This window comes from Salmo trutta, chromosome 21 (assembly GCF_901001165.1).
Source record: "Salmo trutta chromosome 21, fSalTru1.1, whole genome shotgun sequence".
In the NCBI taxonomy this organism is placed as follows: Eukaryota; Metazoa; Chordata; class Actinopteri; order Salmoniformes; family Salmonidae; genus Salmo; species Salmo trutta.
In genome coordinates, this window is record NC_042977.1 from 52,448,504 (window position 1) to 52,474,095 (window position 25,592).

At 40.7% G+C, this 25,592-nt stretch overlaps 1 protein-coding gene across 3 annotated transcripts in view; it reads left to right on the forward strand.

Annotated features, from left to right (window-relative positions):
• Nucleotides 1–11,186, forward strand: part of clul1 (clusterin-like 1 (retinal)) — a 26,423-nt gene extending 15,237 nt beyond the window's left edge. For 2 of the 3 annotated variants that reach the window (XM_029706147.1, XM_029706148.1), the window contains exons 10-11: nt 10,655–10,833; nt 10,938–11,186. In XM_029706147.1, the coding sequence (XP_029562007.1) occupies nt 10,655–10,833; nt 10,938–10,953 (195 nt within the window). In that variant the 3' untranslated portion in view covers nt 10,954–11,186. The remainder of the gene's footprint in view (nt 1–10,654; nt 10,834–10,937) is intronic. The other variant, XM_029706149.1, reaches the window with a different exon arrangement.
• The last annotated feature ends 14,406 nt before the right edge of the window (nt 11,187–25,592 follow it).

The following is a 25,592-nucleotide window of genomic DNA, read 5'->3' on the forward strand; positions in this document are numbered from 1 at the left end:
AGTATGAGTACAGTATATTGTTTCTACCCGGTTGTGTCAGTATGAGTACAGTATTTGTTGTTTCTACCCTTTGGTGTCAGTATGAGTACAGTATATTGTTCTACCCAGTGGTTCAGTATGAGTACAGTATATTGTTGTTTCTACCCAGGTGGTGTCAGTATGAGTACAGTATATTGTTGTTTCTACCCAGGTGGTGTCAGTATATTGTTTCTACCCAGGTGGTGTCAGTGTGAGTACAACATATTGTTGTTTCTACCCGGTGGTGTCAGTAGGTACAGTATATTGTTTCTACCAAGGTGTGTCAGTATGAGTACAGTATATTGTTGTTTCTACCAAGGTGGTGTCAGTATGAGTACAGTATGTTGTTGTTTCCACCCAGGTGGTGTCAGTATGAGTACAGTATTGTTGTCTATCCAGGTTGTGTCAGTATGAGTACAACTTATGTTGTTTTCTACCCAGGTGGTGTCAGTATGAGTACAAACATATTGTTGTTTCTACCCAGGTGGTGTCAGTATGAGTACAGTATATTGTTGTTTCTACCCAGGTGGTGTCATATGAGTACAGTATATTGTTTCTACCCAGGTGGTGTCAGTATGAGTAAGGTATATTGTTTCTACCCAGGTGGTGTCAGTATATTGTTGTTTCTACCCAGGTGGTGTCAGTATGAGTACAGTATATTGTTGTTTACCCAGGTGGTGTCAGTATGAGTACAGTATATTGTTTCTACCCAGGGGTGTCATTATGAGTACAGTATATTGTTGTTTTACCGATTTGGTGTCACTATGAGTACAGTATATTATTGTTTCTACCCAGGTGTGGTGCCAGTATGGTACAGTATATTGTTGGTTTCAGGTGGGTCACTATGAGTACAGTATTTGTTGTTTCTACCCAGGTGGTGTCAGTATGAGTACAACATATTGTTGTTCTACGCAGGTGGTGTCAGTATGAGTACAGTATTGTTTCTACCCAGGTGTGTCAGTATGAGTACAGTATATTGTTGTTTCTACCCAGGTGTGTCAGTATGAGTACAGTATATGTTTCTACCCAGGTTGTGTCAGTATGAGTACAGTATGTTGTTGTTCTACCCATTTGGTGTCAGTATGAGTACAGTATATTGTTCCTACCCAGGTGGTGTCAGTATGAGTACAGTATATTGTTGTTTCTACCCAGGTGGTGTCAGTATGAGTACAGTATATTGTTGTTTCTACCCAGGTGGTGTCAGTATGAGTACAGTATATTGTTGTTTCTACCCAGGTGGTGTCAGTATGAGTAAGGTATATTGTTTCTACCAAGGTGGTGTCAGTATGAGCACAGTATATTGTTGTTTCTACCAAGGTGGTGTCAGTATGAGTACAGTATGTTGTTGTTTCTACCTAGGTGGTGTCAGTATGAGTACAGTATATTGTTGTTTCTATCCAGGTTGTGTCAGTATGAGTACAACATATTGTTGTTTCTACGCAGGTGGTGTCAGTATGAGTACAATATATTGTTGTTTCTACCCAGGTGGTGTCAGTATGAGTACAGTATATTGTTGTTTCTACCCAGGTGGTGTCAGTATGAGTACAGTATATTGTTGTTTCTACCCAGGTGGTGTCAGTATGAGTACAGTATATTGTTCTACCCAGTTGGTGTCAGTATGAGTACAGTATATTGTTGTTACTACCCAGGTGGTCTCAGTATGAGTACAACATATTGTTGTTTCTACCCAGGTGGTGTCAGTATATTGTTGTTTCTACCCAGGTGGTGTCAGTATGAGTACAGTATATTGTTGTTTCTACCCAGGTGGTGTCAGTATGAGTACAGTATATTGTTTCTACCCAGGTGGTGTCAGTATGAGTACAGTATATTGTTGTTTCTACCGATTTGGTGTCACTATGAGTACAGTATATTGTTGTTTCTACCCAGGTGGTGCCAGTATGAGTACAGTATATTGTTGGTTCTACCCAGGTGGTGTCACAATGAGTACAGTATATTGTTGTTTCTACCCAGGTGGTGTCAGTATGAGTACAACATATTCTTGTTTCTACGCAGGCGGTGTCAGTATGAGTACAGTATATTGTTTCTACCCAGGTGGTGTCAGTATGTGTACAGTATATTGTTGTTTCTACCCAGGTGGTGTCAGTATGAGTACAGTATATTTTTTTACCCAGGTTTTGTCAGTATGAGTACAGTATGTTGTTGTTTCTACCATTTGGTGTCAGTATGAGTACAGTATATTGTTGGTTCTACCCAGGTGGTGTCAGTATGATTACAGTATATTGTTGCTTCTACCCAGGTTGGTGCAGTATGAGTACAAACATATTGCTTGTTTCTACCAAGGTGGTGTCAGTATGAGTACAGTATATTGTTCGTTTCTACCCAGATGGTGTCAGTATATGATTCTACCAGGTGGTGTCAGTATGAGTACAGTATACTGTTTCTACCCAGGTGGGTGTCAGTTATGAGTACAACATATTTGTGTTTCTACCCCAGTGGCTGTCAGTATGAGTACCAGTATATTGTTTCTACCCAGGTGGTGTCAGTATGAGTACAGTATATTGTTGTTTCTACCCAGGTGGTGTCAGTATGAGTACAGTATATGTTTTCTACCCAGGTTGTGTGTCAGTATGAGTACAGTTATGTTGTTGTTTACCCATTTGGTGTCAGTATGAGTACAGTATATTGTCTACCCAGGTGGGGTGTCAGTATGAGTACAGTATATTGTTGTTCTACCCAGGTGGTGTCAGTATGAGTACAGTATATTGTTGTTTCTACCCAGGTGGTGTCAGTATGAGTACAGTATATTGTTGTTTCTACCCAGGTGGTGTCAGTATGAGTAAGGTATATTGTTTCTACCAAGGTGGTGTCAGTATGAGCACAGTATATTGTTGTTTCTACCAAGGTGGTGTCAGTATGAGTACAGTATGTTGTTGTTTCTACCCAGGTGGTGTCAGTATGAGTACAGTATATTGTTGTTTCTATCCAGGTTGTGTCAGTATGAGTACAACATATTGTTGTTTCTACGCAGGTGGTGTCAGTATGAGTACAATATATTGTTGTTCTACCCAGGTGGTGTCAGTATGAGTACAGTATATTGTTGTTTCTACCCAGGTGGTGTCAGTATGAGTACAGTATATTGTTTCTACCCAGGTGGTGTCAGTATGAGTACAGTATATTGTTCTACCCAGTTGGTGTCAGTATGAGTACAGTATATTGTTGTTACTACCCAGGTGGTCTCAGTATGAGTACAACATATTGTTGTTTCTACCCAGGTGGTGTCAGTATGAGTACAGTATATTGTTATTTCTACCCAGGTGGTGTCAGTATATTGTTGTTTCTACCCAGGTGGTGTCAGTATGAGTACAGTATATTGTTGTTTCTACCCAGGTGGTGTCAGTATGAGTACAGTATATTGTTTCTACCCAGGTTGTGTCAGTATGAGTACAGTATATTGTTGTTTCTACCGATTTGGTGTCACTATGAGTACAGTATATTGTTGTTTCTACCCAGGTGGTGCCAGTATGAGTACAGTATATTGTTGGTTCTACCCAGGTGGTGTCACAATGAGTACAGTATATTGTTGTTTCTACCCAGGTGGTGTCAGTATGAGTACAACATATTGTTGTTTCTACGCAGGCGGTGTCAGTATGAGTACAGTATATTGTTTCTACCCAGGTGGTGTCAGTATGTGTACAGTATATTGTTGTTTCTACCCAGGTGGTGTCAGTATGAGTACAGTATATTTTTTACCCAGGTTGTGTCAGTATGAGTACAGTATGTTGTTGTTTCTACCAATTTGGTGTCAGTATGAGTACAGTATATTGTTGGTTCTACCCAGGTGGTGTCAGTATGATTACAGTATATTGTTGCTTCTACCCAGGTGGTGTCAGTATGAGTACAACATATTGTTGTTTCTACCAAGGTGGTGTCAGTATGAGTACAGTATATTGTCGTTTCTACCCAGATGGTGTCAGTATATTGATTCTACCCAGGTGGTGTCAGTATGAGTACAGTATATTGTTTCTACCCAGGTGGTGTCAGTATGAGTACAACATATTGTTGTTTCTACCCAGGTGGTGTCAGTATGAGTACAGTATATTTGTTTCTACCAAGGTGGTGTCAGTATGAGCACAGTATATTGTTGTTTCTACCAAGGTGGTGTCAGTATGAGTACAGTATGTTGTTGTTTCCACCCAGGTGGTGTCAGTATGAGTACAGTATATTGTTGTTTCTATCCAGGTTGTGTCAGTATGAGTACAACATATTGTTGTTTCTACCCAGGTGGTGTCAGTATGAGTACAACATATTGTTGTTTCTACCCAGGTGGTGTCAGTATGAGTACAGTATATTGTTGTTTCTACCCAGGTGGTGTCAGTATGAGTACAGTATATTGTTTCTACCCAGGTGGTGTCAGTATGAGTAAGGTATATTGTTTCTACCAAGGTGGTGTCAGTATGAGTACAGTATATTGTTGTTTCTATCCAGGTTGTGTCAGTATGAGTACAACAAATTGTTGTTTCTACGCAGGTGGTGTCAGTATGAGTACAATAGATTTTTGTTTCTACCCAGGTGGTGTCAGTATGAGTACAGTATATTGTTGTTTCTACCCAGGTGGTGTCAGTATGAGTACAGTATATTGTTGTTTCTACCCAGGTGGTGTCAGTATGAGTACAGTATATTGTTGTTTCTACCCAGGTGGTGTCAGTATGAGTACAGTATATTGTTGTTACTACCCAGGTGGTCTCAGTATGAGTACAACATATTGTTGTTTCTACCCAGGTGGTGTCAGTATGAGTACAGTATATTGTTGTTTCTACCCAGGTGGTGTCAGTATATTGTTGTTTCTACCCAGGTGGTGTCAGTATGAGTACAGTATATTGTTGTTTCTACCCAGGTGGTGTCAGTATGAGTACAGTATATTGTTTCTACCCAGGTGGTGTCATTATGAGTACAGTATATTGTTGTTTCTACCGATTTGGTGTCACTATGAGTACAGTATATTGTTGTTTCTACCCAGGTGGTGCCAGTATGAGTACAGTATATTGTTGGTTCTACCCAGGTGGTGTCACTATGAGTACAGTATATTGTTGTTTCTACCCAGGTGGTGTCAGTATGAGTACAACATATTGTTGTTTCTACGCAGGTGGTGTCAGTATGAGTACAGTATATTGTTTCTACCCAGGTGGTGTCAGTATGAGTACAGTATATTGTTGTTTCTACCCAGGTGGTGTCAGTATGAGTACAGTATATTGTTTCTACCCAGGTTGTGTCAGTATGAGTACAGTATGTTGTTGTTTCTACCCATTTGGTGTCAGTATGAGTACAGTATATTGTTCTACCCAGGTGGTGTCAGTATGAGTACAGTATATTGTTGTTTCTACCCAGGTGGTGTCAGTATGAGTACAGTATATTGTTGTTTCTACCCAGGTGGTGTCAGTATGAGTACAACATATTGTTGTTTCTACCAAGGTGGTGTCAGTATGAGTACAGTATATTGTCGTTTCTACCCAGATGGTGTCAGTATATTGATTCTACCCAGGTGGTGTCAGTATGAGTACAGTATATTGTTTCTACCCAGGTGGTGTCAGTATGAGTACAGTATGTTGTTGTTTCTACCCAGGTGGTGTCTTTATGAGTACAGTATATTGTTGTTACTACCCAGGTGGTGTCAGTATGAGTACAGTATATTGTTGTTACTTCCCAGGTGGTGTCAGTATGAGTACAACATATTGTTGTTTCTACCCAGGTGGTGTCAGTATGAGTACAGTATATTGTTGTTTCTACCCAGGTGGTGTCAGTATATTGTTGTTCCTACCCAGGTGGTGTCAGTATGAGTACAGTGTATTGTTGTTTCTACCCAGATGGTGTCAGTATATTGATTCTACCCAGGTGGTGTCAGTATGAGTACAGTATATTGTTGTTACTACCCAGGTGGTGTCAGTATGAGTACAGTATATTGTTGTTACTTCCCAGGTGGTGTCAGTATGAGTACAACATATTGTTGTTTCTACCCAGGTGGTGTCAGTATGAGTACAGTATATTGTTGTTTCTACCCAGGTGGTGTCAGTATGAGTACAGTATGTTGTTGTTTCTACCCATTTGGTGTCAGTATGAGTACAGTATATTGTTGGTTCTACCCAGGTGGTGTCAGTATGAGTACAGTATATTGTTGTTTCTACCCAGGTGGTGTCAGTATGAGTACAACATATTGTTGTTTCTACCCAGGTGGTGTCAGTATGAGTACAGTATATTTGTTTCTACCAAGGTGGTGTCAGTATGAACACAGTATATTGTTGTTTCTACCAAGGTGGTGTCAGTATGAGTACAGTATGTTGTTGTTTCCACCCAGGTGGTGTCAGTATGAGTACAGTATATTGTTGTTTCTATCCAGGTTGTGTCAGTATGAGTACAACTTATTGTTGTTTCTACGCAGGTGGTGTCAGTATGAGTACAACATATTGTTGTTTCTACCCAGGTGGTGTCAGTATGAGTACAGTATATTGTTGTTTCTACCCAGGTGGTGTCAGTATGAGTACAGTATATTGTTTCTACCCAAGTGGTATCAGTATGAGTACAGTATATTGTTGTTTCTACCCAGGTGGTGTCAGTATGAGTACAGTATATTGTTTCTACCAAGGTGGTGTCAGTATGAGCACAGTATATTGTTGTTTCTACCAAGGTGGTGTCAGTATGAGTACAGTATGTTGTTGTTTCTACCCAGGTGGTGTCAGTATGAGTACAGTATATTGTTGTTTCTATCCAGGTTGTGTCAGTATGAGTACAACATATTGTTGTTTCTACGCAGGTGGTGTCAGTATGAGTACAACATATTGTTGTTTCTACCCAGGTAGTGTCAGTATGAGTACAGTATATTGTTGTTTCTACCCAGGTGGTGTCAGTATGAGTACAACATATTGTTGTTTCTACCCAGGTGGTGTCAGTATGAGTACAGTATATTGTTGTTTCTACCCAGGTGGTGTCAGTATGAGTACAGTATATTGTTCTACCCAGGTGGTGTCAGTATGAGTACAGTATATTGTTGTTTCTACCCAGGTGGTGTCAGTATGAGTACAGTATATTGTTGTTACTACCCAGGTGGTGTCAGTATGAGTACAGTATATTGTTGTTACTACCCAGGTGGTGTCAGTATGAGTACAGTATATTGTTGTTTCTACCCAGGTGGTGTCAGTATATTGTTGTTTCTACCCAGGTGGTGTCACTATGCGTACAGTATATTGTTGTTTCTACCCAGGTGGTGTCAGTATGAGTACAGTATATTGTTTCTACCCAGGTGGTGTCAGTATGAGTACAACATATTGTTGTTTCTACGCAGGTGGTGTCAGTATGAGTACAGTATATTGTTGTTTCTACCCAGGTGGTGTCAGTATGAGTACAGTATATTGTTTCTACCCAAGTGGTGTCAGTATGAGTACAGTATATTGTTGTTTCTACCCAGGTGGTGTCAGTATGAGTACAGTATATTGTTTCTACCGAGGTGGTGTCAGTATGAGCACAGTATATTGTTGTTTCTACCCAGGTGGTGTCAGTATGAGTACAGTATGTTGTTGTTTCTACCCAGGTGGTGTCAGTATGAGTACAGTATATTGTTGTTTCTATCCAGGTTGTGTCAGTATGAGTACAGTATATTGTTGTTTCTACCCAGGTGGTGTCAGTATGAGTACAGTATATTGTTGGTTCTACCCAGGTGGTGTCACTATGAGTACAGTATATTGTTGGTTCTACCCAGGTGGTGTCACTATGAGTACAGTATATTGTTGTTTCTACCCAGGTGGTGTCAGTATGAGTACAATATATTGTTGTTTCTACGCAGGTGGTGTCAGTATGAGTACAGTATATTGTTTCTACCCAGGTGGTGTCAGTATGAGTACAGTATATTGTTGTTTCTACCCAGGTGGTGTCAGTATGAGTACAGTATATTGTTTCTACCCAGGTGGTGTCAGTATGAGTACAGTATGTTGTTGTTTCTACCCATTTGGTGTCAGTATGAGTACAGTATATTGTTGGTTCTACCCAGGTGGTGTCAGTATGATTACAGTATATTGTTGTTTCTACCCAGGTGGTGTCAGTATGAGTACAACATATTGTTGTTTCTACCCAGGTGGTGTCAGTATGAGTACAGTATATTGTTTCTACCCAGGTGGTGTCAGTATGAGTACAGTATATTGTTGGTTCTACCCAGGTGGTGTCACTATGAGTACAGTATATTGTTGGTTCTACCCAGGTGGTGTCACTATGCGTACAGTATATTGTTGTTTCTACCCAGGTGGTGTCAGTATGAGTACAGTATATTGTTTCTACCCAGGTGGTGTCAGTATGAGTACAGTATATTGTTGTTTCTACCCAGGTGGTGTCAGTATGAGTACAGTATATTGTTTCTACCCAGGTGGTGTCAGTATGAGTACAGTATGTTGTTGTTTCTACCCATTTGGTGTCAGTATGAGTACAGTATATTGTTGGTTCTACCCAGGTGGTGTCAGTATGATTACAGTATATTGTTGTTTCTACCCAGGTGGTGTCAGTATGAGTACAACATATTGTTGTTTCTACCCAGGTGGTGTCAGTATGAGTACAGTATATTGTTTCTACCCAGGTGGTGTCAGTATGAGTACAGTATATTGTTGTTACTACCCAGGTGGTGTCAGTATGAGTACAGTATATTGTTTCTACCCAGGTGGTGTCAGTATGAGTACATTATGTTGTTGTTTCTACCCAGGTGGTGTCAGTATAAGTACAGTATATTGTTTCTACCCAGGTGGTGTCAGTGTGAGTACAGTATATTGTTTCTACCCAGGTGGTGTCAGTATGAGTACAGTATATTGTTGTTACTACATAGGTGGTGTCAGTGTTAGTACAGTATGTTGTTTCTACCCAGGTGGTGTCAGTATATCGTTTCTACCCAGGTGGTGTCAGTATGAGTACAGTATATTGTTTCTACCCAGTTGGTGTCATTATGAGTACAGTATGTTGTTGTTTCTACCCATTCGGTGTCAGTATGAGTACAGTATGTTGTTTCTACCCAGGTGGCGTCAGCATGAGTACAGTATATTGTTGTTTCTACCCAGATGGTGTCAGTATATTGTTTCTACCCAGGCGGTGTCAGTATGAGTACAGTATATTGTGCCTACCCAGGTGGTGTCAGTATGAGTACAGTATGTTGTTGTTTCTACCCAGGTGGTGTCAGTATGAGTACAGTATATTGTTGTTACTACCCAGGTGGTGTCAGTATGAGTACAGTATATTGTCGATTCTACCCAGATGGTGTCAGTATATTGATTCTACCCAGGTGGTGTCAGTATGAGTACAGTATATTGTTTCTACCCAGGTGGTGTCAGTATGAGTACAGTATATTGTTGTTACTTCCCAGGTGGTGTCAGTTTGAGTACAACATATTGTTGTTTCTACCCAGGTGGTGTCAGTATATTGTTGTTCCTACCCAGGTGGTGTCAGTATGAGTACAGTATATTGTCGATTCTACCCAGATGGTGTCAGTATATTGATTCTACCCAGGTGGTGTCAGTATGAGTACAGTATATTGTTTCTACCCAGGTGGTGTCAGTATGAGTACAGTATATTGTTGTTACTTCCCAGGTGGTGTCAGTATGAGTACAACATATTGTTGTTTCTACCCAGGTGGTGTCAGTATATTGTTGGTTCTACCCAGGTGGTGTCAGTATGAGTACAACATATTGTTGTTTCTACCCAGGTGGTCTCAGTATGAGTACAGTATGTTGTTGTTTCTACCCATTTGGTGTCAGTATGAGTACAGTATATTGTTGGTTCTACCCAGGTGGTGTCAGTATGAGTACAGTATATTGTTGTTTCTACCCAGGTGGTGTCAGTATGAGTACAACATATTGTTGTTTCTACCCAGGTGGTGTCAGTATGAGTACAGTATATTGTTGTTACTACCCAGGTGGTGTCAGTATGAGTACAACATATTGTTGTTTCTACCCAGGTGGTGTCAGTATGAGTACAGTATATTGTTGTTTCTACCCAGGTGGTGTCAGTATGAGTACAGTATATTGTTTCTACCCAGGTGGTGTCAGTATGAGTACAGTATGTTGTTGTTTCTACCCAGGTGGTGTCAGTATGAGTACAGTATATTGTTGTTACTACCCAGGTGGTGTCAGTATGAGTACAACATATTGTTGTTTCTACCCAGGTGGTTTCAGTATGAGTACAGTATATTGTTTCTACCCAAGTGGTGTCAGTATGAGTACAGTATATTGTTGTTTCTACCCAAGTGGTGTCAGTCGATTGTTGTTTCTACCCAGGTGGTGCCAGTATGAGTACAGTATATTGTTGTTTCTACCCAAGTGGTGTCAGTCGATTGTTGTTTCTACCCAGGTGGTGCCAGTATGAGTACAGTATATTGTTTCTACCCATTCGGTGTCAGTATATTGTTTCTACCCATTCGGTGTCAGTATGAGTACAGTATGTTGTTTCTACCCAGGTGGTGTCAGTATGAGTACGGTATATTGTTTCTACCCAGGTGGTGTCAGTATGAGTACAGTATATTGTTTTTTCTACCCATTCGGTGTCAGTATTAGTACAGTATGTTGTTTCTACCCAGGTGGTGTCAGTATGAGTACAGTATATTGTTTCTACCCATTCGGTGACAGTATGAGTACAACATAATGTTGTTTCTACCCAGGTGGTGCCAGAGGGAGTTGATGGAGGCAGCTCGTCAGGGCGAGACACTAAGGTGGAGCTGAATATCCTAAACTCTCCTCCTCTCCTCCTTACCATCCCAGCTGGTGTGGAGCTGCAGGACCCCGCCTTTATCCAGTACGTCGCTCAGGAGGCCCTGGGGATGTACAAGCAGATGTTCAGGTAATATATACTACTACTACGTTAAACTAACGTTTTTTACCGAACAACATTCTATAGCGCCACTGAACATGCCTGTGTTGATTAAAGCTATTTTCTGCTTTCAGACACAATGACGACTAAGCATGAAGAAAGTTCACGCACTGTCATGTCATAGTTAGTGGACAGTAGGCTGTGTGTTTTTGTTCACTATTTAATGTATATAGTTTGTAAACAAATTTAATATTTATTTATTTAGGGAACATTTTAAGATTGACGAGACAACTTATTGTAATGTTGGAATTAATTACATGTAAAATTGAACCAAAGTAACTTGTACCAGTTGTCATGTTGCATGTTGTACAATAAAAGGTTGAGCTCGATTCAAGTACAATATTTTCGTTTAACACTGACTTTTTGGCTTCAAACCTCAAATTCAGAACTTTTTTTTCTACCTGAAACTAAGCTAGTTAACATACAAAAGCTATAAATGGTGAAATTAACAAAGCTTCCCTGTTACAATTTCAGTATTACAGGGAAAAATAAGGCCCCTCATCCTTGATTCTCTGCTGGGTGCGCAATATCACGTTCACCTAGTGTGGTCTATGATCCATAGTCTATACTACAGGCCTAGACTATATGAAGAGCATGCTTGAAGAAGCACAGGGCAAAGTTATATTTCTAAGAAAATGTACTTCCTTCCTGATTTTTTGTGCTGTATATAAAACTAGGCTACACTGCATTAAACACTGCAATGGATAGGCGTTCTCAATCACTAGCCCCAGCCTGTCCTGCTCTTGCTGATGTAACCGGTGCTGTACTGCACCACTGTAACTCTGCCTTGTGTGTAACCGGTGCTGTACTGCACCGGTGTAACTCTGCGTTGTGTGTGGTTGATTGGGACTATAGATGTGGACTTTGGAGATCAGGTAGTTTTAATTAAGCAGAATTCACTCTCTGCATCCTGCATCTGCATACAAAAGGAAATAAAACATTTGTAGAGCACATATGTTCTGCGAATCGTCGCCTCTTTCTACAACAGATGCACAATACAAGGGACTGGGATCATTCGAGGAGCTAGCTAGCCATCGTTCACACATACTGCTAATACCTTAGCTAGCTACCTGCTAATACCTTAGCTAGCTATTAACCACATGTTGAATTCAGAATGTTAATATCATCCTAAAAAGTACAGTTACAAGTGCATCTTAACAATACCATCCACTTATGAGTAACCTCTAAATATACAACATTATTCATGAACAAAACACTGTGTGTATGACTTTGTACTTAAAAGAATCAAACTTTTCTGAAGACGACAGAAAAAGCGTGCCTACCTCTCATAGTGCATCAACATTATTATATCAAGGCTAAATTATTATCATTTCAAGGTTATATTATTGAATTCGTAACACATCATACATTTAGCAATTCGTAACTTACTGTGTCAAACGAATTGTCATTTGTAACTCATACAAAATGGATGATGAAGATCCACAAATGAATACATACCAGTAACATATCATACTAAATGGCGTGTTTCCGATTTACGGACGAATAAATCAAAATCAAATCAAATGTATTTAAATAGCCCTTCTTACATCAGCTGATATCTCAAAGTGCTGTACAGAAACCCAGCCTAAAACCCCAAACAGCAAGCAATGCAGGTGTAGAAGCACGGTGGCTAGGAAAAACTCTCTAGAAAGGCCAAAACCTAGGAAGAAACCTAGAGAGGAACCAGGCTATGAGGGGTGGCCAGTCCTCTTCTGGCTGTGCCGGGTGGAGATTATAACAGCACATGGCCAAGATGTTCAAATGTTCATAAATGACCAGCATGGTCAAATAATAATAATCATAGTAGTTGTCGAGGGTGCAACAAGTCAGTAACACAAGAATAAGCGTTAGTTGGCTTTTTCATAGCCGATCTTTGAGAGTATCTCTACCGCTCCTGCTGTCTCTAGAGAGTTGAAAACAGTAGGCCTGGGACAGGTAGCACGCCCGGTGAACAGGTCAGGGTTCCAGCAGGTCTGGGACAGCAGGTCTGGGACAGGTAGCACATCCGGTGAACAGGTCAGGGTTCCATAGCTGCAGGCAGAACAGTTGGAACTGGAGCAGCAGCACGGCCAGGTGAACTGGGGACAGCAAGGAGTCATCAAGCCAGGTAGTCCTGAGGCAAGGTCCTAAGGCTCAGGTCCTCCGAGAGAGAGAAAGAAAGAAAGAGAGAAAGAGAGAATTAGAGAGAGCATATTTAAATTCACACAGGACACCGGAAAAGACAAGAGAAATACTCCAGATGTGACAGACTGACCCTAGCCCCCCGACACATAAACGACTGCAGCATAAATACTGGAGGCTGAGACAGGAGGGGTCAGGAGACACTGTGGCCCCATCCGATGAAACCCCCGGACAGGGCCAAACAGGTAGGATATAACCCCACCCACTTTGCCAAAGCACAGCCCCCACACCACTGGAGGGATATCTCCAACCACCAACTTACCATCCCGGGACAAGGCCGAGTATAGCCCACAAAGATCTCCGCCACGGCACAACCCAAGGATGGGCGCCAACCCAGACAGGAAGACCACATCAGTGACTCAACCCACTCAAGTGACGCACCCTTCCCAGGGACGGCATGGAAGAACACCAGTAAGCCAGTGACTCAGCCCCTGTAATAGGGGTAGAGGCAGAGAATCCCAGTGGAAAGACGGGAAACCGGCCAGGCAGAGACAGCAAGGGCGGTTCGTTGCTCCAGCCTTTCCATTCACCTTCACACCCCTGGGCCAGACTACACTTAATCATAGGACCTACTGAAGAGATGTGTCTTCAGTAAAGACTTAAAGGTTGAGACTGAGTCTGCGTCTCTCACATGGGTAGGCAGACTATTCCATAAAAATAGAGCTCTATAGGAGAAAGCCCTGCCTCCAGCTGTTTGCTTAGAAATTCTAGGAACAACTAGGAGGCCCGCGTCTTGTGACCGTAGCGTACGTGTAGGTATGTACGGCAGGACCAAATCGGAAAGATAGGTAGGAGCAAGCCCATGTAATGCTTTGTAGGTTAGCAGTAAAACCTTGAAATCAGCCCTTGCCTTAACAGGAAGCCAGTGTAGGGAGGCTAGCACTGGAGTAATATGATACAATTTTTTGGTTCTAGTCGGGATTCTAGCAGCCGTATTTAGCACTAACTGAAGTTTATTTTGTGCTTTATCCGGGTAGCAGGAATGTAGAGCATTGCAGTAGTCCAACCTAGAAGTAACAAAGGCATGGATACATTTTTCTGCGTCATTTTTGGACAGAAAGTTTCTGATTTTTGCAATGTTACATAGATGGAAAAAATGCTGTCCTTGAAACAGTCTTGATGTGTTCTTCAAAAGAGAGATCAGGGTCCAGAGTAACGCCGAGGTCCTTCACAGTTTTATTTGAGACGACTGTACAATCATCCAGATTAATTGTCAGATTCAACAGAAGATCTCTTTGTTTCTTGGGACCTAGAACAAGCATCTCTGTTTTGTCCGAGTTTAAAAGTAGAAAGTTTGCAGCCATCCACTTCCTTATGTCTGAGACACAGGCTTCTAGCGAGGGCAATTTTGGGGCTTCACCATGTTTCATTGAAATGTACAGCTGTGTGTCATCAGCATAGCAGTGAAATTTAACATTATGTTTTCGAATGACATCCCCAAGAGGTAAAATATATAGTGAAAACAATAGTGGTCCTAAAACGGAACCTTGAGGAACACTGAAATTTACAGTTGATTTGTCAGAGGACAAACCATTCACAGAGACAAACTGATATCTTTCCGACATATAAGATCTAAACCAGGCCAGAACTTTTCCATGTAGACCAATTTGGGTTTCCAATCTCTCCAAAAGAATGTGGTGACCGATGGTATCAAAAGCAGCACTAAGATCTAGGATCACGAGGACAGATGCAGAGCCTCGGTCTGACGTCATTAAAAGGTAATTTACCACCTTCACAAGTTCAGTCTCACTGCTATGATGGGGCCTAAAACCAGACTGAAGCGTTTCGTATACATTGTTTGTCTTCAGGAAGGCAGTGAGTTGCTGCGCAACAGCTTTTTCAAAAATGTTTGAGAGGAATGGAAGATTCGATATAGGCCGATAGTTTTTTATAATTTCTGGGTCAAGATTTGGCTTTTTCAAGAGAGGCTTTATTACTGCCACTTTTAGTGAGTTTGGTACACATCCGGTGGATAGAGAGCCGTTTATTATGTTCAACATAGGAGGGCCAAGCACAGAAAGCAGCTCTTTCAGTAGTTTAGTTGGAATAGGGTCCAGTATGCAGCTTGAAGGTTTAGAGGCCATGATTATTTTCATCATTGTGTCAAGAGATATAGTACTAAAACACTTTAGTGTCTCCCTTGATCCTAGGTCCTGGCAGGGTTGTGCAGACTCAGGACAACGGAGTTTTGGAGGAATACGCAGATTTAAAGAGGAGTCCGTAATTTGCTTTCTAATGATCATGATCTTTTCCTCAAAGAAGTTAACTTCTTAGGGCTTGGGGGCAGTATTTGGAAGTTCGGATGACTGACGTGCCCAAAGTAAACTACCTGTTACTCAGGCCCAGAAGCTAGGATATGCATATAATTGCTAGTATTGGATAGAAAACACTCTGAAGTTTCTAAAACTATTAAACTAATGTCTGTGAGTATAACAGAACTAATATGGCAGGCGAAAACCCAAGGAGAATCCATCCGGAAATCTTTTTTTTTGAGGTCACCACCCATTCAAACACTTGTCTATAGGATATTCAAAGGAGATCCTCCCAGATTGCAGTTCATATGGCTTCCACTAGATGTCAACAGTCTTTAGAAAGGGTTTCAGGCTTGTTTTCTGAAAAATTAGCTAGAATTTGTAGTTTTTCAAGGTGGCTCTCATTTTGATTGTAGTCTTGTGGCATGCGTGGATGAGGGCGCGCACTTCGCTATTTATCTCCAGTATTGAACATACTATTCTCCGTCTTAAATTGCATCATTATTTTACATTTTAGGGTACCTGAGGATTGATTAGAAACGTTGTTTGACTTGTTTGGACAAAGTTTACTGGTAACTTTTGGGATTGCTTTGTCTGCATGTTGAACGACTGGAACGGGTGGATTACTGAATCAAACGCTCCAACTAAACTGACTTTTTTGCGATATAAAGAAGGACTTTATCGAACAAAATTACCATTTGTTGTGTAGCTGGGACCCTTGGGATTGCAAACAGAGGATGATTTTCAAAGGTAAGTGATTTATTTTATCGCTATTTCTGACTTTTGTGACGCCTCTGCTGGTTTGGAAAATGTTTTTAATGATTTTGTATGCGGGGCGCTGTCCTCAGATAATCGCATGGTATGCTTTCGCCATAAAGCCTTTTTGAAATCTTACAAAGTGGCTGGATCAACAAGAAGTTATGCTTTTAACTGATGTATGACACTTGTATTTTCATGAATGTTTAAGCGTTAGGAAGGGAGACTTTAAAATGGGATTGAGTGAAGTATCAGCAAATATGTTGAATGAGCAACTAATGAGCATGGAGAGCCTGACAAGTTTGACGAAATTACCTGAGGCCTGTATCTTTCAGGCTAATGCGGATATTTACTACCTGAGGCCTGTATCTTTCAGCCTTATATAACTATTTACTACTTTTGTAGCTCTTCATTTAAAGCATGCTTTTTTAAAGTAGTTAACTGTCTTAGCTGTAATTTAGTCTGAAAGGATTTGACAAATGTGATTGGTTGAACATCACTTATACCACATCCTTATGATATAGCCTATATCTGGTCAGAAGCACAACATGTCAATTCTCTTCAAATAAATAGGAAGTCTGACTGAAACACGAGAAAAAAATTGACCTTTTTCTAAAGTAATAGTGTTTTAATTCGTTGATAAAATGCATGAAATTATAGTTTGGTTGCGGGATGCAGGACAAAGGGACAAAATTCCAGACAGTCTCGCACAATCCGGGGACATGTGGTCACCCTAGGTTGGACACATGAAGTTATGATATTTTATAAATCCCAATGGCTCAACTTTATATCCATGCCACAAATAGTATTCAAATCTAATAGGTAGTACTGCTCTGCCTGCACAAGCTTCCCACCCTCTGTTCCAAAACTCACCAGCTGTACATGATGCCATAGCAACAAGGGATGCTTAAACCCCAGATAGAACAAGATTCCATAGCAACGAGGGACGCTTAAACCACAGATAGAACAAGGTCGTCACTAGTTAACACAACCACAAAGTCATAAACCCAGCCTATTTCTACAATTTATCTTCTTAAAATCTGAATTTAAACCCAACCTTAACCTTAACCACACTACTAACTTTATGCCTAATTAATTAAGAACCAAAAGCAATTTTTTGTTTTCATGAATTTTTACTATATAGCCTATTTTGACTTTGTGGATGTGTTATCTAGTGGAAACCATAGAACAAGGAGCCAGATGTTTCACCAGATGTATAAATCTGAAACATCCAGTTATATAAACCGGAATATCCACTCCCCACCAAATATTGGGATGAGAGGAAGCCCAGTGGCCGGCAGTGGGAGAGTATGAAGCAAGATGGAACTAGGCCAACGTTCTGCACATTTTCTAATCGATTAAACATCTCAATGCAGTTTTCTCTTACCAAAACAATAATCTGTTATGAACAGTGGACTTTGGTAGACTTTACCCTTTGCCAAAGCTTAAAAAATGTCATTGTTTAGAAGAAATGCAAGGGCGAATTTAGTTACTGCACACGCACATTTCACAGAGTAGGCTTTCCCCAATGGAAATATGCAAATGCAATTGTGGTCTCAGAGCCTATCGTATTATTCTCAGACAACCCAAAGATTCCTTGATGCCCTTCCAGACTCCCTCTGCCTGCCCAAGGACGTCAGAGGACAAAAATCAGTTAACTTCAGTTAATTGAGGAACTCAATTTAACCTTGCGCAATACCCTAGATGCAGTTGCACCCCTAAAAACTAAAAACATTTGTCATAAGAAACTAGCTCCCTTGTATACAGAAAATACACGAGCTCTGAAGCAAGCTTCCAGAAAATTGGAACGGAAATGGCGCCACACCAAACTGGACGTCTTCCGACTAGCTTGGAAAGATAGTACCGTGCAGTATCGAAGAGCCCTCACTGCTGCTCAATCATCCTATTTTTCCAACTTATTTGAGGAAAATAAGAACAATCCGAAATTTATTTTTGATACTGTCGCAAAGCTAACTAAAAAGCAGCATTCCCCAAGAGAGGATGGCTCTCACTTCAGCAGTAATAAATTCATTAAAATCAATTTTTATGCAATTTTTCTCGTAAAATAGCAATAATATTCCGACCGGGAAACCCTGTTTTAGTTCAAAGACAGAGAAAATAAAAACATGGTGTCCCCTCGTGCACGCGCCTCAGTCTCATTGTTCTCTGATCGACCACTATCAAAATGCGCTAATGTTTTTCAGCCAGGGCCTGCAAAGCCACCATTCATCTTTCTGCCGCCTTCTGAGAGCCGATGGGAGCATTAGAAAATGTCACGTTATGCGAGAGATCCCCTGTTTTGGTTAGAGATGATCAAGAAGGCCATGAAATGGTCAGAGAGAGCGCTTCCTGTTTGGAATCTTCTCAGGTTTTGGCCTGCCAAATGAGTTCTGTTATACTCACAGACACCATTCAAACAGTTTTAGAAACTTCAGGGTGTTTTCTAATTATATGCATATTCTAGTTACTGGGCAGGAGTAGTAACCAGATTAAATCGGGTACGTTTTTTATCCGGCCGTGCAAATACTGCCCCCTATCCCCAACAGGTTAACATTGAACATGTTTGGTTAGCTCCCAGCACTGTGGCATTGTTGGCACTGTTTATCTTTTAATAGGGATAGGCATCCCGTCAGCAGGACACCAGTTGACAACATCCGGTGAAATTGGAGGGCGCGCAATTCAAATAAATAATCGTAATATTAAACATTCATGAACATACAAGCATCTTATATCATTTAAAAGCTTAAATTCGTGTTAATCTAACTGCATTTTCCAATTTACAATAGGCTTGATAGCGAAAGCGTACCATGCGATTGTTTGAGGACGGCGCACCACATCAACATATTTTCAACCAGCACAGGCTTCATAAAATCACAAATAGCAATTAAATAAATCACTTACTTTTGAAGATCTTCCTCTGTTTGCAATCCCAAGGGTCCCAGCTATAACATGAATGGTCGTTTTGTTAGATAAAATCCTTCTTTATATCCCAAAAGTCAGTTTAGTTGGCACCATCGATTTCAGTAATCCTCTCGTTCAACCTGCAGACAAAGGAGTCCAAAAAGCTACCGCTAAACTTTGTTCAAACAAGTCAAACTATGTTTCTATTTAATCCTCAGGTATCCTAAAATGTAAATAAACTATAATATTTAATACGGAAAGAAGTATGTTCAATAGAAAATTAAAATTAGTAAGCGAGCGTCTTCCTCGAGCGTGAACAGACTGATTTTGAACTGGGAGTCTTCATACAAAAACTCAAAATTATTGCTTGTTTTTGATGTAACAAGCCTGAAACAATGAACAAAGACTGTTGATGTTTAGTGGAATCCATAGGAATTGCAATCTGGGAGCTGGAATTACATAGAACCCATAGCTTTCCATTATAAGAGCCTGGGAGCTCGAAAAAACCCAATTCTGGTTGGTTTTTCTTTTGAATTTTGCCTGCCATATCAATTGTAGTCTCAGACATTAGTTTAACATTTCTAGAACCTTCAAAGTGTTTTCTACCCAATGCTACCAATTGTATGCATATCCTGGCTTCTGGGCCTGAGTAAAAGGCAGTTTACTTTGGGCACGTCAGTCAGGCGGAAATTCAGGAAAATATACCCTAGCTCTAAGACGTTTTAAGTGACATGTGTACAACACTCATTGAATATGGCCGGTGTCAGTAAACGTCTGCAAAAAAGCGTAATGAAATTGTTGCCAGCAGAGCTGGTTAGGCTGTTTTCATGTTATCCAAAGGTAAACAAATCATCGGCCAGAGCGTCAAGTGTGTCCGAGAGCGAAACGAGATGGGTGGGGCTAAAGCTTAGGGTGAGAGTGTGAATGATACTGAATGGGTGTAGACAAAGAAGAGCTCTTCACTAGATAGTGTTGGGTTCTGAGAATATGAAATGTTACTTATTCATGTCAATGATGGAGTACTAAGGTTGAGGGTCTACAACAGAAGTTAAGGGTTATAGGAGGAAGGTATATAGTGGGTGCAACTAAGCTTGGAATGTGTTGAGTGCAGGGAAGCGAATACATGTGGCAGGCATTGATAAGAGGAGACGGGTGGAGATCTTAGAAACGAACAAATGTCACTGAGGGAGAGAAGGTAATGTATAACATTTACATTATGTTAGGATATATCACTGAGGGAGAGAGGGTAATGTATACATTTACATTATGTTAGGATATGTTCTTGTTAGCCATCGGGGATCCTCTAGGAGGAGAAGAGACACAGTCTGGTATCAATAACCATGACAGCCTTGAGTTGGGGAGGAGTGAGCACTTTGGGGTAGAGGTCAGGTCAGATGAAGTGAGGAAGAACAGATATCACTAAGGTTCTGCATTGGCTGTTCGGTTGTGGAGGAGGAGACAGCCTAGGAGAAAGAGTTAAATATCAGTGCTTGTGTGAAATGTTTTTTGTCTGAATTACAGCTGTAACGACCCTTTGGGAAAAATTAAACTTTCTCCAGAAATTAAAGATTCTCCAGTGTCCGTGAGTTATTTACTCTGAAAAAATAGAACCTAACAATAGCAAAACATTCAAAGGCGATTTTCTCAAAAGTGAGTTTACAAGTTTATTTACTTTAAAAACAGAATTACCTTCCCATTGTTCCTCAAATGCAGTGTATGATATACCATTTTGTAACTCTGAGTCTCTATTTTTATATAATGCAAAAAAACTAAAAGGTTGCTACATAAAACCGAATCCAAGTGGTGAGTCACATTTCAGATCGTCGGTGATGTGTACGCCGAGGAACTTGAAGCTTTTCACCTTCTCCACTGTGGTCCCATTGATTTGGATTGGGGTCGTGCTCTCTCTGCTGTTTGCTGAAGTCCACGATCAGTTCTTTTGTTTTGTACATTCATACTACAGCATTTCATGCATGGTGGCTAGCTATGACAATCCGTTTGTACTGTAGCTATGGGTTGGGATTATGGTTCATTGTTTTGCGAGCTAGCTAGCTACATGTCTGAACAAAAGACTCCACTTCGTCAGATGATTACATGACCCATCAAGTTAGCCAGGTGTGTCTGGAGGTGATTACGGCCATCTATTGTATTTCATCAACATGTTTACATGTCCAGACATTAGTGATCCATCCACTTAGCTACATGTGGCTGGGTGGGGGTTATAGCATTTCCTTTACATGACCCATCAATTTAGACAAGTGTGTCTGGGTAAGCATCCTCTAATATTTATAAAATATTTATACAATATTTTTATCTGGACACTTTCTATTTTTATATCGCTACTATGCAAATATGCAAGTAACTATTTCACTGTACCATTTACACCTTCTGTATCCTGTGCATGTGACAAATACACTTAGATTGTATTTGATATAGTGTGTGATTAACAGAGACGGTAATGTGAAGAACAACATGACCGGCCCCAAAGTCAGATTAGGATATAGGCCAAGGACAAGATAAAGTTTATTTTTACCAGGAGTTTTTCCTTATTGTACTTTCACCACTTTTAGTCTTGAAAATCTTTGGTTGTTTGCTACACTACCGCCTCACATGTGAATCCTTAAGAGATGGTTGGGGCTAAGGCTTAAGAATGATGCTGAATAGGTGTAGACAAAGAAGAACTCTTCAGTAGGTGTACCAAAACATTCAAGGGTCATTTTCGCAAAATTTGGGTTACAATTTTATCAACTTTCAATACAGAATTACTTTCTCATTATTCCTCAACTGCAGTGTATGATATACTGTTTTGTTGCTCTGAGTTTCTACTTTAACCAATGTAAAAAACACAATTTCGAATTTTGCTACATAAGACCGAATCAAGGCAGTCAGTCACTACTGTGATAAATCATTGGCTGATAAAATCAAAATCAATGCGCAAAATACAACAGGTGTAGACTTTACCGTGAAATTCTTACTTATGAGCCCTTCCCCAACAATGCAGAGTAAAAAGTAAGACAAAGTTTGGCCTCCCGAGTGGCGCAGCGGTCTAAGGAACTGCATTGCAGTGCTAGAGGTGTCACCACAGACCCAGGTTCAATCCCGGGCTGTGTCGCAGCTGGCCGCGACCATGAGATGGCGCACAATTGGCCCAGCGTTGTCCAGGTTAGGGGAGGGTTTGGCCCCCTGGGATGTTCTTGTTCTATCATGCTCTAGCGACTCCTTGAGTCGTGCCGGCTGCATGCACGCTGACTTTGGTCGCCAGCTGTGTGGTGATTGTTCTGACACATTGGTGCGGCTGGCTTCCGGGTTAAGTGAGCAGTGTGTCAAGGAGCAGTTTGGGTTAGCAGGTCGGGTTTCGGAGGACGCATGGCTCTCGACTTTCGCCTCTCCCGAGTCCGTACGGGAGTTGCAGTGACTGGACAAGACTGTAACTACCAATTGGATGTCACGTAATTTGGAGAAAAAGGGGTAAAAAGTAAGAAAAAATTGCAAAAGGAAAAAGTCACATAATAAAATAACAAAGACGCTATATACAAGGACTACCGGTATTGAGTCAATGTGCAGGAGTACGAGGTAGTTGAGGTAATAATTAGGCTATATACAAGGAGTACTGGTGCTGGGTCAATGTGCTGGAGTATGAGATAGTTGAGGTAATAATTAGGCTATTTACAAGGAGTACCAGTATAGAGTCAATTTACAGGAGTATGAAGTAGTTGAGGTAATAACATATAGGAGTACGAGGTAATTGAGGTAATAACATGGTAATAACATGGCTATATACAGGAGTACGAGATAGTTGGGAGGAGGTCAGAGACCTGACCGTGTGGTGCAAGGACAACAACCTCTCCCTCAATGTAGACAAAGGAGATGATTGTGGACTACAGGAAAAGGAGGACCGAGCACATCCCCATTCTCATCAACGGGTCTGTAGTGGAGCAGTTTAAGAGCTTCAAGTTCCTTGGCGTCCACATCACCAACAAACTAGAATGGTCCAATCACACCAAGACAGTCGTAAAGAGGGCACAACAAAACCTATTACCTTTTAGGTTACTGAAAAGATTTGGCATGGGTCCCCAGATCCTCGAAAAGTTCTATTGCTGCACCATCGAGAGCAACTTGACCGGTTGCATCACTGCCTGGTATGGCAACTCGGTATCTGACCGTTAGGCGCTACAGAGGGTAGTGGGTATGGCCCAGTACATCACTGGGCCAAGCTCCCTGACATCCAGGACCTATATACTTGGCGGTGTCAGAGAAAGGCCCAAAAAATTGTTAAAGACTCCAGTCACCCAAGCCATAGACTGTTCTCTCTGCTACCGCGCGGTACTGGAGAGCCAAGTCTAGGACCAAAAGGTTCTTTAACACCTTCAAACCCCAAGCCATAAGACTGCTGAAAAATTAATCAAATGGCCACCGGACTATTTACATTGACCCCCCTCCTTTGTTTTTACACTGCTGCTACTTGCTGTTTATTATGCACAGTCACTTTACCCCTACTATTACCTCAACTAACCCTAACCCCTGCACATTGACTCGGTACCGGTACCCCTGTATATATCCTCGTTGTTGTTATGTAATAATCTTACTTTTAGATTAAAAAAAATGTTTTTATCACTTTAGTTTATTTAGTAAATACTTTCTTAACTCTTTTTATTTAACTGTATTGTTGGTTACGGGATTGTAAGTAAGCATTTCACGGTAAGGTCATCAACCTGTTGTGTTTGGCGCATGTGACAAATACCATTTGATTTGATTTGATCAGATCCCTCTGTGGGTTATGGTTAGTTAATCACTCCCTACGGGTCCGTCTGGATCTGGAAGCTGGATGGTCTCTTCACTTCACTGCTCAGAACTTTCTCTATCATAGGAACACACTCTTTATTGTCTACACATGCACACATGAACACACAAACGCATTCACTCACACACCCGGTCTATTATTTCAACTACAAACAAACAAGTTGATAGTTGTGGGGCTGAGGTTCATATTGGTTGTTGTGGGGCTGAGGTTCATATTGGTTGTTGTGGGGCTGAGGTTCATATTGGTTGTTGTGGGGCTGAGGTTCACATTGGTTGTTGTGGGGCTGAGGTTCATACTGATAGTTGTGGGGCTGAGGTTCATATTGGTTGTTGTGGGGCTGAGGTTCATATTGGTTGTTGTGGGGCTGAGGTTCATATTGGTAGGTGCAGCAGAAGTGGCAGAGAGAGGTGGTTTACAGTAAAGCATTTATCCCTGTGTGCCTCATAATGGTGGTAATACTGAGCTCTGTCTGTCTGTTTGTCTTGTCTGCCTGGCTGTCCGTCTCTAATTGAATTACGGCATTAACTGAATAGACTAGACTAATGATACCATATAAATGACAGACTAGACTAATGATACCATATAAATGACAGACTAGACTACTGATACCATATAAATGACAGACTAGACTACTGATACCACATAAATGACAGACTAGACTACTGATACCATATAAATGACAGACTAGACTACTGATACCATATGAATGACAGACTAGACTACTGATACCATATGAATGACAGACTAGACTACTGATACCATATGAATGACAGACTAGACTACTGATACCATATAAATGACAGACTAGACTACTGATACCATATAAATGACAGACTAGACTACTGATACCATATAAATGACAGACTAGACTACTGATACCATATAAATGACAGACTAGACTACTGATACCATATGAATGACAGACTAGACTACTGATACCTTATGAATGACAGACTAGACTACTGATACCATATAAATGACAGACTAGACTACTGATACCATATAAATGACAGACTAGACTACTGATACCATATAAATGACAGACTAGACTACTGATACCATATAAATGACAGACTAGACTACTGATACCATATAAATGACAGACTAGACTACTTTTTTTTTTAAATCTTTATTTTAACAGGGAAAACAGACTGAGACCTGGATCTCTTTTACGGCTGTGCCCTATGTAAACATGTTGACATATACAGTTTTAGGCATACAGACAAGAACATTTCAAACATACAAAACAAAGACACAATTCAACAGAAACAATCACAGATAACATCATATTGATCCTCCATAACATTTTTAAAATGGGCAAGGGACACCAGAGTGTCTAACTTAAGTTGGATCTGCAGTTTGTTAAATAAGGCGCAAAGGAACTAAAGGCAGTCCTACCCAACTCTGTGGAGACCGCAGGAGTCTCTAATGTAATCCACATCTGTGATCTGGTTTTAAAATTTGTATATCTAGTGGAAATTAATGATGATACATATGGAGGTAGTTTTAAAAGAAGCGCTTTATAAATAAACAAGAGAGCATGTTGCTCTCGCCTCACAGATAGAGAGGCCCAACCCACATGTTGATAAAGGATACAGTGATGAGTTTTGTAACTATCACCCGTGATAAACCTGAGTGCACAATGGTAAATAGCATCCAGTGGTTTTAATGTGTTTGCCGATGCATGCATATAGATAATATCACCATAATCTAAAACGAACATAAAAGTAGCCTGCACAATTTGTTTTCTATTTACAAAGGACAGACAAACCCTGTTTCTGTAAAGGAACCCTATCTTGAATTTGAGCTTTTTTCCCAATTCAGTAACATGTTTTTTA